Here is a 12,697-nt window from a genome sequence, read left to right as displayed (position 1 = left end):
TGCGCAAGGCATCCCGGTCCAGAAAAGGCCGCAACTGGTGCACCAGGCGCACCCGGTAAAACGCCCCCCTGGCCACAGCCGCCAACTGGTCTTCCAGTGTCAGCCGTGGATCCAGGAGGACCCCCAAGTTGCGTACCCTCTCCGAGGGGGCCAAAGTTTCGCCCCCTATAGTCAGCGATGGAGTCAGCTGACCATACCTACAGACTGCTCTTGGATATAGCTGATGTTTCCAACACTAATAGAAATTGCATCAATGCATCCTCCAGTGGTGCTTCATTCTATAATGTGAATCCTGATCTGAACCCATTAGCCAAGTGATAATACTAATGGAAGAGGCCTGGGTTACTGGTTTTGCTGGCTGGGGAATTCTGGGAGTTGAAGTCCATCCATCTTAAAGTTGCTAAGGTTGAGAAACCCTGCTCTAAATAATCGGACATTTCAATCTCAGGAACATCTCCTTCCCTATAGATTCCATTAATAAAGCTGTAGCCTTTTGCCCCCTTTAGCCTCTTCAATCTGTCTCCGAGACACATTTGTTTTGGGGATGGGGTGGGGAGACAATGCATTTTAATCAGCAAAGAATGATTCCAGATATATTTATTCAGCTTTTAAAAAGTCTTACATCCTGTCACTGATTTTGATGGAACATAACAATATATAAAACTAAATATACGGTAATAGATTATTTAAAATTATCATAATTTAGGAAAAAATAATGATTTGCTACAACATTATGCATGTTTTATTAAGTACACTAGGATGCGCATCTAGTAGAACAATGACTGTAACTTTGCAAGATTCCCATGTTAAATATTTTTAGTCTTATGTCTGAAATGCTGTGAGAGTTACAGTAGGCAGGCATTTTATGTTTAGTAACATACAGCACTGGATGAAGAATGCTAAATAATTCAAAACTCTTATATTAACACACATATGTAGCATGAGCTGTGGTAGTGCAGTAGTTAGAATGCAGTATTGCAGGCTAATTCTGCTGACTGCCAGCAGTTCGATTCTCACTGGCTCAAGGTTGACTCAGTCTTCCATCCTTCCAAGGTTGGTAAAATGAGGACTCAGATTGGTGGGGGCAATATGCTGACTCTGTAAACTGCTTAGAGAGGGCTGTGAAATGGTATAAAAGTCTAAGTGTTATTGCTATTACATTACAGAGCAGCAAACTATCTGTAGCACATACTAAAGGTCTACATCTTGAATGTTATATGTGAATAACTATATAGTCATCTATACAAATTAAGTATGAAATTTAAAGTGCGAACAGAATTCCTATAATTATTACCATATGGATGATCACTAGCTTTGATGGTGATGTAAGTAGTTTCCTTCTCTGGATCTATGCTAGCTCCACTGGTTGGGGTTGAACCTGTTTTTCCATCTCCAGTAATAGCAGATACTAATGTCACCTGAAAATATTCTTTCAGTTCAGGTATATCATCATCAAGCACATGCAAATTCAAAACCTGGGAACAGGAAATGACAGGATAAAGATGCAGACAGAAAACCAAATTAAATAAAAATATTGTCATTGCATTTAAAAAGGCAAATCCAAAAGTGTGAAAAATTTTACATAAACATTGTTGGAAAGGTGAAACTCTAATTTCAATCTGAGAAGAATATATTATAACCAATTTTAAAGATATATTAATCTGACAAGTTTTTCTAATGGAGTCAACACTTTTGGTCAATCAACCATTATGTTATCCTATCTCAATTAATTAAAAACTACTGCAAGTAAAGCATTATTTAAAAAGCTGATAAAGGAGAAATTTAAAAATGAACAACATAAGGCAAAACTATTAAATACAACATTAAAATATCATTCAAATTTAGGAATACTTAAAAAATATAAATAGGAAAAAATAAAGGATGCAAAAATATAGTTAAAAGCTCTATGATTTTAAAAGGCTTGGGAAAAATTAAGGATATTTGTATATTAATAAAAGAACATTAAAGTGGTAATCAGGCAAGCTATTTTTAGATGAAAGTTTAGAATTATAAAAGATACAGATGACAAAGAATTCATCCCTAAATATCACAATCATTTAATTTTTAGTTTAGTGCTAATATGATGACAGTCTTACAGAGACTACTTAATACTTCCTGTTCTTTGAAAAGATTTTATAGCATTTCCACTCTAATTGTTATTCAACATTCATTTAAGTGTAAATAAAAAATAACTAGAAATTAGGTACATCTGTAACTAGCACAATGAACCTTCAGTTAAAGCCAGAAATATATTATAAATACTGAAATTAGTTTGCATCCCTGAAAATACATCGGTAGTAACAAACAAACAAAAAATTCCCATACAACAAAATTATTCCCAACAAAATTAACTATAGATTAGCAAAATATTGTCCAAATTTCAAAGCAGCAATGCATAACAATAATATTGTTAAATTGAAGAGGTATGTATGATTTACCTCTGATCTCTGGAAAGGAAGGAATGTTATAATCCCACTACTGTTAGCAAAGTCAGTAACAGTATAATTAACGCCATAAGAATCAATCTGAGAGATAGTGTAATACACAAAAACAGAATCCAAGGCCCCTCTGGTGCGTTCCACTACACAAGATACAGTAGAACCTTCATTAGAGACCTATAAACAATAAGAATTGCAATAAACAGTATGATAAATATAAGTTTGAAAATTCTGAGGTTTGGGTGAAAATGAAATATGAAGTCACATTGATAAGTTACAATAAAAACAATATTCAGCTTTTAAATGCATAAATTCTTATTTTGGGGGAAAATCCCATTACACACACATGTTCGTTTGTTCAATAATTATTTTACCTCATTCATCAACTCTAAAGGCTCCCAAAGCACTTTAGCAATGATTAACAGGAAGACATTTCTCTTTAGCAAGATTACCATATAAAATATATGAAATAAAAAGAAAATAATTGAAGGAAAATAACAAAAGGAGGCATCTGTTTTTAAAATCAGAGTGTGCATAATAATCATTTTCCTCAGTAGAAAAAAGCCTTATATCCATTGTTTGCCCATGTTAAATCTCTATCTTAATATTCTATCATTCCTTTTCCACTACCCATGATGTTATTTGCTTTATAACTACCTGCTTATAAACCTACTTCCAGTTAACAGTGCCCCAGATTACTGCTAAACCAATTCCAATAATTCCCCAGGATTATGTGTTGCTAGTATGAAGACTTTTCAGCTAACAAGATTAAGCAACATTAGGACTGCCTTTGATAGCAATGTGCTATCAAGATTACAAGGTCAGTATCATTATCTCCATATTGCTTAGGATAAGAAGAGGTTGAAAAGAAAATGAGCAAAGCATCACTAAGTGAAGCCACAACTGTGTTTATGATTTTACTTCAACTTTCCTTTATTGATCTGTGAAGGTCATAAATGCACAGATTTGCTGCAAACTTACTTTTTCATCACTGTTGTGATGAAACAGCCCTAAACGAGGCAATTAGTAAATGAAAACTACCTGTATATAGTATGTATACTGGTTAGGCTTGAATTAAGGATTTTCATGGATTACATTAATAGGGTTTTTCTACCTCTGGAATACATGCTCCTGTGAAACCAAATAATCCATTGGCATTATCACTTTTCTGGATTCTTAATGTTGCAGTTGAATTGTCTTGTGAAATTTGTGCTCCTCCATAAACTGAAATAAGCTTTAGAATGAACAGCTCCTCTCCTTCCTCTTCTTTGTCATCTTTGACAGAAACAATGAATGATTTGTTCCTTTCTCCTTGTCGATATTCTAAGTATCCAGAGATGGGGTACAAATCAGACTTTGCTGGCATAGCGTGAAGTTCACTGATCTCTTCCTTTGTTAATTTACATTCATAAAATCTCACATCTTGCATCAATCCTTTATACCTGCTGCCACCATTTATGCCAGCACCAACTTTCATTATTCCTTGTCCTAGGGAAAACAGACCCACAAATAAATATTGCTTTTAAGGCTCCAACTTTAAGTTTTACAAAATTAAATTTTGGTTAGTACTGTACATAATCACTCATTTTGAATTTCATTATCTAAAACACGAAAACTGACTTCAATGTAACTAAAATTAATGCAAGTATTAATATTTATGTAATACCCAAGTCCAGTGTAGTTAAAGCAGGTTCTTCTGGCTCAAACTTCATGGAATAATAAGATGTTTTGCTTTCATTTGTTTTATCTAGCCATTATTTGAACACATCAGAACTAGGCATAACAAATCTGATTTATTCAAAAGCAAAAACAGAAATCTGTAAGTTGAATGAAGAGAAGTAATGTCCATGTTTGTGATTTGTAAAGTTTACTATAATGTAAAAGTCTGGTTTCTGTTAAATCTTAAGAGGCTTTAAAGAAGCAATAAACAGGATTCAAGAGTTAATTTATAAAGGCTGTTCTTCTCCAGCTTTGAGAAAGCAAAGAGGACCTACTGAAACTTTTCTGTAGCTTTTATTTCTATCCTGCTGAACTACAGCTACAAAGTTCTGCTTCATCAGCCAGGTTTCACCACCTATATGAAAGGTGGTGTGCTGAAGTGTTGGGCATAGAAAACTGGAGATAAATTAGTGGTGCAGCAATTGGTATGACCAGTAGTTGATGTTCTGCCTCAGAAGAGATAAGTCTTTTGATGCTGAGCTTCTGATGTAGAATGAAAATCTGAGAATCTGGCTAATCCATTTTTTGTGGATTGAGACAGTCTGGCTAATCCATTTTTTGTGGATTGAGACAGTCTAGATGTATGCTTTCCTACTGATAGAGATGTATCATGAGATGCACTCAATAAGTACAATTTAATTTTACATCTATTGCATCTGCACATTCATATTTCACCAGAAAATGTTAGGGGTTTAATACAAACTCCTTCAATTTTGAATTTGCTCTCAGAAGCTGTGTATGATGCTTTTAAAGAGTTCTTTGTTGACAGAATATTTTGCATCTGGGTTGTGATGGTACCTATTTGCCATGGTATCCTTCTGGATCACTAAAAGGTTTGGTATAGGCAGCATCCATATTTGTCAGACAGATCACCTACAGTGGTATTTTATGACAGTTGCTGTTAAATACAGGAGCTGCTACTAGCTAGGACATATCCATGCTTCTTACTATTCAATCTGCTTCTGCCTATCCTCATGCCATTTGATTCCAAACTGATTTAAATTCCATCCATACTGAGATATTTTGACAAAGCTTGTAAGGTACACATACCATATTTCCAGTAATAACAAAAAGCTGTAAAATATTTTCCCATCCTACTGCTTTACAATATCTTTTAAAGCTACTGTGGATGCACAATGTTGTAGAAGCACAATGGCTTATAAACAGAAGATCAGTAGTACCATATGTTAATTATAATATAACTTTACATTAAAAATATGTATAAAAAATAGAATGGCTAGNCAACATACACTGTATAGTATCTATTTTACATGGAGTATTTTGTTTAACAAGAAATGCAGCTAATATCTTCAACAGAAAATTAAAAATCTAATGCTTTTTAAAAAGAAAATTCAAGTTATTTATGAGAGTTTCACCAGAATAAATTAAATGTAACTAAATTTCAGTCCCCAAAGAGACAGAATATATTATTATTATTATTATTCCATAAATCTTTACCTGCCCCATCTGGATTCAGCAATTCTACTTTGAAAGCCTTTTCTAGCTCAGGGAGAGAATTGTCTGTAATGTTCACAAGAATGTGCTTGTATCTTTCTCCTGGCAGAAATTCCAAGGTCCCTGTAATTCCCTGCAGGGAAAAAAAGCTGTTAAAAGATCCACATGAGGCCACTATATGTGTCAAGCTGTCATTTACTTGGGACAGGTCCATAGTTGCCATAGAGGCCACAAACGTCTGAGCCATCTTGGACTCAGCATCATGGGGTGCCAAATTAAAACATCCAGGCACCAAAAGCCTAGGGAACTCTATTACCAATTCAGCCATGGAATGCAGAATCTAAGGCAAGAATCCCACAGGTAGCAGGGACAGCAGTATCCTAGCACCAATCCCAACTATTCCCTTTACTCTGAAACACTGACAAGAATACATTGGACATACTATTTCAGTGATAAACTCATTGAAGCTAACTGGCCTCTATCAACCCTTTTAGAGAGCCGCTCACATACCTGATAATCTTGAGGGCTGAATGCTGTTAGTGCAACTGTTCTGTATTGTGCCACAATTGTCCCAAGCAGGCCTTGTGCTCGAACAACAAGCAAGCTGACTTGTCCTATTTCTTCCTTGATAGTAATGTGGGGTGCTGTCATGGCTGAAAGAATGGTTTCATCAGTACCTGAAGGAGGCTGCCCAACAGAGAACTGCAACAAACCTGGCAAGTGAAAAAATATATCTTGTATTATTTATCCTTAAATGCGGGCAAAACATTTATTAATAAAAATACTTTTGTCTCTGATACATAAATTGAATATATAAAGATCCATGTCCATTTGAGCTACAATTTCCACTGAATTTGCATACAGATATGGGAAAATATGTTAAGGTATTCAATTTTGCAATTGGGTAATTAATTCCAGCAAAAAAGGTTCTTGGCTTTCTCCAGTTGGCATAGGATAATTATGAAAAGTTAATAGTTCTCCTGAAAAAAAGAAAACATAGAAAAGCAGGCGCTATGTAGAATGTCTGCTAATTCTTAGATGACAAATAGTATAAATTATTTAAATATTTATAGCAACTAATTAAATCTATATCTATCTATCTATCTATCTATCTATCTATTGATAAAAAACAACTATTCAAACAGAAAAACAATAATAAATGATATACTGTATATATGCCACAGGAGACAACCACAGGAAGCTACATCCAACTTATGTTTGTCATCTACAGACTGCTCTTGGATATAGCTGATGTTTCCAACACTAATAGAAATTGCATCAATGCATCCTCCAGTGGTGCTTCATTCTATAATGTGAATCCTGATCTGAACCCATTAGCCAAGTGATAATACTAATGGAAGAGGCCTGGGTTACTGGTTTTGCTGGCTGGGGAATTCTGGGAGTTGAAGTCCATCCATCTTAAAGTTGCTAAGGTTGAGAAACCCTGCTCTAAATAATCGGACATTTCAATCTCAGGAACATCTCCTTCCCTATAGATTCCATTAATAAAGCTGTAGCCTTTTGCCCCCTTTAGCCTCTTCAATCTGTCTCCGAGACACATTTGTTTTGGGGATGGGGTGGGGAGACAATGCATTTTAATTAGCAAAGAATGATTCCTGATATATTTATTCAGCTTTTAAAAAGTCTTACATCCTGTCACTGATTTTGATGGAAAATAACAATATATAAAACTAAATATAATAGATTATTTAAAATGATCATAGTTTAGGAAAAAATTAATGATTTTGCTACAATATTATGCATGTTTTATTAAGTACACTAGGATGCGCATCTAGTAGAACAATGACTGTAACTTTGCAAGATTCCCATGTTAAATATTTTTAGTCTTATGTCTGAAATGCTGTGAGAGTTACAGTAGGCAGGCATTTTATGTTTAGTAACATACAGCACTGGATGAAGAATGCTAAATAATTCAAAACTCTTATATTAACACACATATGTAGCATGAGCCATGGTGGCGCAGTGGTTAGAATGCAGTATTGCAAGCTAATTCTGCTGACTGCCAGCAGTTCGATTCTCACTGGCTCAAGGTTGACTCAGTCTTCCATCCTTCCGAGGTTGGTAAAATGAGGACTCAGATTGGTGGGGGCAATATGCTGACTCTGTAAACTGCTTAGAGAGGGCTGTGAAATTGTATAAAAGTCTAAGTGTTATTGCTATTACATTACAGAGCAGCAAACTATCTGTAGCACATACTAAAGGTCTACATCTTGAATGCTATATGTGAATAACTATATAGTCATCTGTACAAATTAAGTATGAAATTTAAAGTGCGAACAGAATTCCTATAATTATTACCATATGGATGATCACTAGCTTTGATGGTGATGTAAGTAGTTTCCTTCTCTGGATCTATGCTAGCTCCACTGGTTGGGGTTGAACCTGTTTTTCCATCTCCAGTAATAGCAGATACTAATGTCACCTGGAAATATTCTTTCAGTTCAGGTATATCATCATCAAGCACATGCAAATTCAAAACCTGGGAACAGGAAATGACAGGATAAAGATGCAGACAGAAAACCAAATTAAATAAAAATAGTATCATTGCATTTAAAAAGGCAAATCCAAAAGTGTGAAAAATTTTACATAAACATTGTTGGAAAGGTGAAACTCTAATTTCAATCTGAGAAGAATATATTATAACCAATTTTAAAGATATATTAACCTGACAAGTTTTTCTAATGGAGTCAACACTTTTGGTCAATCAACCATTATGTTATCCTATCTCAATTAATTAAAAACTACTGCAAGTAAAGCATTATTTAAAAAGCTGATAAAGGAGAAATTTAAAAATGAACAACATAAGGCAAAACTATTAAATACAACATTAAAATATCATTCAAATTTAGGAATACTTAAAAAATATAAATAGGAAAAAAATAAAGGATGCAAAAATATAGTTAAAAGCTCTATGATTTTAAAAGGCTTGGGAAAAATTAAGGATATTTGTATATTAATAAAAGAACATTAAAGTGGTAATCAGGCAAGCTATTTTTAGATGAAAGTTTAGAATTATACAAGATACAGATGACAAAGAATTCATCCCTAAATATCACAATCATTTAATTTTTAGTTTAGTGCTAATATGATGACAGTCTTACAGAGACTACTTAATACTTCCTGTTCTTTGAAAAGATTTTATAGCATTTCCACTCTAATTGTTATTCAACATTCATTTAAGTGTAAATAAAAAATAACTAGAAATTAGGTACATCTGTAACTAGCACAATGAACCTTCAGTTAAAGCCAGAAATATAATATTATAAATACTGAAATTAGTTTGCATCCCTGAAAATACATCGGTAGTAACAAACAAACAAAAAATTCCCATACAACAAAATTATTCCCAACAAAATTAACTATAGATTAGCAAAATATTGTCCAAATTTCAAAGCAGCAATGCATAACAATAATATTGTTAAATTGAAGAGGTATGTATGATTTACCTCTGATCTCTGGAAAGGAAGGAATGTTATAATCCCACTACTGTTAGCAAAGTCAGTAACAGTATAATTAACGCCATAAGAATCAATCTGAGAGATAGTGTAATACACAAAAACAGAATCCAAGGCCCCTCTGGTGCGTTCCACTACACAAGATACAGTAGAACCTTCATTAGAGACCTATAAACAATAAGAATTGTAATAAACAGTATGATAAATATAAGTTTGAAAATTCTGAGGTTTGGGTGAAAATGAAATATGAAGTCACATTGATAAGTTACAATAAAAACAATATTCAGCTTTTAAATGCATAAATTCTTATTTTGGGGGAAAATCCCATTACACACACATGTTCGTTTGTTCAATAATTATTTTACCTCATTCATCAACTCTAAAGGCTCCCAAAGCACTTTAGCAATGATTAACAGGGAGACATTTCTCTTTAGCAAGATTACCATATAAAATATATGAAATAAAAAGAAAATAATTGAAGGAAAATAACAAAAGGAGGCATCTGTTTTTAAAATCAGAGTGTGCATAATAATCATTTTCCTCAGTAGAAAAAAGCCTTATATTCATTGTTTGCCCATGTTAAATCTCTATCTTAATATTCTATTATTCCTTTTCCACTACCCATGATGTTATTTGCTTTATAACTACCTGCTTATAAACCTACTTCCAGTTAACAGTGCCCCAGATTACTGCTAAACCAATTCCAATAATTCCCCAGGATTATGTGTTGCTAGTATGAAGACTTTTCAGATAACAAGATTAAGCGACATTAGGACTGCCTTTGATAGCAATGTGCTATCAAGATTACAAGGTCAGTATCATTATCTCCATATTGCTTAGGATAAGAAGAGGTTGAAAAGAAAATGAGCAAAGCATCACTAAGTGAAGCCACAACTGTGTTTATGATTTTACTTCAGCTTTCCTTTATTGATCTGTGAAGGTCATAAATGCACAGATTTGCTGCAAAGTTACTTTTTCATCACTGTTGTGATGAAACAGCCCTAAACGAGGCAATTAGTAAATGAAAACTACCTGTATATAGTATGTATACTGGTTAGGCTTGAATTAAGGATTTTCATAGATTACATTAATAGGGTTTTTCTACCTCTGGAATACACGCTCCCGTGAAACCAAATAATCCATTGGCATTATCGCTTTTCTGGATTCTTAATGTTGCAGTTGCATTGTCTTGTGAAATTCGTGCTCCTCCATAAACTGAAATAAGCTTTAGAATGAACAGCTCCTCTCCTTCCTCTTCTTTGTCATCTTTGACAGAAACAATGAATGATTTGTTCCTTTCTCCTTGTCGATATTCTAAGTATCCAGAGATGGGGTACAAATCAGACTTTGCTGGCATAGCGTGAAGTTCACTGATCTCTTCGTTTGTTAATTTACATTCATAAAATCTCACATCTTGCATCAATCCTTTATACCTGCTGCCACCATTTATGCCAGCACCAACTTTCATTATGCCTTGTCCTAGGGAAAACAGACCCACAAATAAATATTGCTTTTAAGGCTCCAACTTTATGTTTTACAAAATTAAATTTTGGTTAGTACTGTACATAATCACTCATTTTGAATTTCATTATCTAAAACACGAAAACTGACTTCAATGTAACTAAAATTAATGCAAGTATTAATATTTACGTAATACCCAAGTCCAGTGTAGTTAAAGCAGATTCTTCTGGCTCAAACTTCATGGAATAATAAGATGTTTTGCTTTCATTTGTTTTATCTAGCCATTATTTGAACACATCAGAACTAGGCATAACAAATCTGATTTGTTCAAAAGCAAAAACAGAAATCTGTAAGTTGAATGAAGAGAAGTAATGTACATGTTTGTGATTTGTAAAGTTTACTATAATGTAAAAGTCTGGTTTCTGTTAAATCTTAAAAGAAGCAATAAACAGGATTCAAGAGTTAATTTATAAAGGCTGTTCTTCTCCAGCTTTGAGAAAGCAAAGAGGACCTACTGAAACTTTTCTGTAGCTTTTATTTCTATCCTGCTGAACTACAGCTACAAAGTTCTGCTTCATCAGCCGGGTTTCACCACCTATATGAGAGGTGGTGTGCTGAAGTGTTGGGCATAGAAAACTGGAGATAAATTAGTGGTGCAGCAATTGGTATGACCAGTGGTTGATGTTCTGCCTCAGGAGAGATAAGTCTTTTGATGTTGAGCTTCTGATGTAGAATGAAAATCTGAGAAGCTTATAATCCATTTTTTGTGGATTGAGACAGTCTGGATGTATGCTTTCCTACTGATAGAGATGCATCATGAGATGCACTCAATAAGTACAATTTAATTTTACATCTATTGCATCTGCACATTCATATTTCACCAGAAAATGTTAGGGGTTTAATACAAACTCCTTCAATTTTGAATTTGCTCTCAGAAGCTGTGTATGATGCTTTTAAAGAATTCTTTGTGGACAGAATATTTTGCATCTGGGTTGTGATGGTACCTATTTGCCATGGTATCCTTCTGGATCACTAAAAGGTTTAGGTATAGGCAGCATCCCTATTTGTCAGACAGATCACCTACAGTGGTATTTTATGACAGTTGCTGTTAAATACAGGAGCTGCTACTAGCTAGGACATATCCATGCTTCTTACTATTGAATCTGCTTCTGCCTGTCCTCATGCCATTTGATTCCAAACTGATTTAAATTCCATCTATACTGAGACATTTTGACAAAGCTTGTAAGGCACACATACCATATTTCCAGTAATAACAAAAAGCTGTAAAATATTTTCCCATCCTACTGCTTTACAATATCTTTTAAAGCTACTGTGGATGCACAATGTTGTAGAAGCACAATGGCTTATAAACAGAAGATCAGTAGTACCATATGTTAATTATAATATAACTTTACATTAAAAATATGTATAAAAAATAGAATGGCTAGAATGCAAAGCTAGCTATTTGAAACTGGAAATTTGAATGAATTATCCCAACATTAGCCAATATAACTCTGCAATCCATTTTTTAAAAAGTAAATACTTATCACAGAGATTATCTGTTTCAGATCTGTATAATAAAAACCATATATTTATTTATGGAATTTTAAATGAATGGGGATGAATTTCTTATATAATGAAAGAAAAATATGTAATTCCTTTAGCAATTTCACTTCTCAATGGAGTTTGATTACCCCAAATTTCAATTAAAAGAACTCAAAACACCTCACAGGAGCAGCTTATATCCTGCAATGATACCCTTAACACCATCAAAAAAATCTACCTCTCCCTTGGAAAGCATGATGGATAAAAATGCCAATTCCAGTCTAAACATCTGGCTAACAGTGCAGCCAACCAATAATAATGATAATGATAGCTGAATTATTAAAGAAAGAATTGATTAATAATTAATAATTAAATAATTACTGAACATATAGAAAACAAAAAGGGAATATCCAGATAATGAAATAAAATATAGAATGCTGATAAGGAAAATCACCAAATGGTCAATTTCTACAAAAAATTGAGGGGAATGTGATAAAGATTAAATTTGGCAACTGGAAATTTTAAAAAGCAACCTAAGGCTTGATTTGGCTGAGCTGTGGTGGCATAGTGGTTAGAATGCAGTATTGCAGGCTAAGTCTGGTT

General features: G+C 33.8%; 1 protein-coding gene across 1 annotated transcript in view; it reads right to left on the bottom strand.

Moving 5' to 3' along the window:
- Positions 1–12,697, bottom strand: part of ADGRV1 (adhesion G protein-coupled receptor V1) — a gene marked incomplete at its 3' end in the record, with an annotated part of 65,651 nt that overhangs the window by 1,770 nt on the left and 51,184 nt on the right. Inside the window, exons 20-27 of the mRNA XM_015824475.1 lie at positions 10,194–10,567; positions 9,080–9,256; positions 7,932–8,112; positions 6,123–6,325; positions 5,616–5,745; positions 3,553–3,926; positions 2,439–2,615; positions 1,295–1,475 (exon numbers count right to left, since the gene is read on the bottom strand). Coding sequence (XP_015679961.1) covers positions 1,295–1,475; positions 2,439–2,615; positions 3,553–3,926; positions 5,616–5,745; positions 6,123–6,325; positions 7,932–8,112; positions 9,080–9,256; positions 10,194–10,567 — 1,797 coding nt within the window. The remainder of the gene's footprint in view (positions 1–1,294; positions 1,476–2,438; positions 2,616–3,552; positions 3,927–5,615; positions 5,746–6,122; positions 6,326–7,931; positions 8,113–9,079; positions 9,257–10,193; positions 10,568–12,697) is intronic.

Source organism: Protobothrops mucrosquamatus, unplaced genomic scaffold (assembly GCF_001527695.2).
Source record: "Protobothrops mucrosquamatus isolate PMUCROS unplaced genomic scaffold, P.Mucros_1.0 scaffold2249, whole genome shotgun sequence".
Lineage (NCBI taxonomy): Eukaryota > Metazoa > Chordata > Lepidosauria > Squamata > Viperidae > Protobothrops > Protobothrops mucrosquamatus.
The sequence above is the reverse complement of the archived record's forward strand: the minus strand, read 5'-3'. Positions and strand labels throughout refer to the sequence as shown.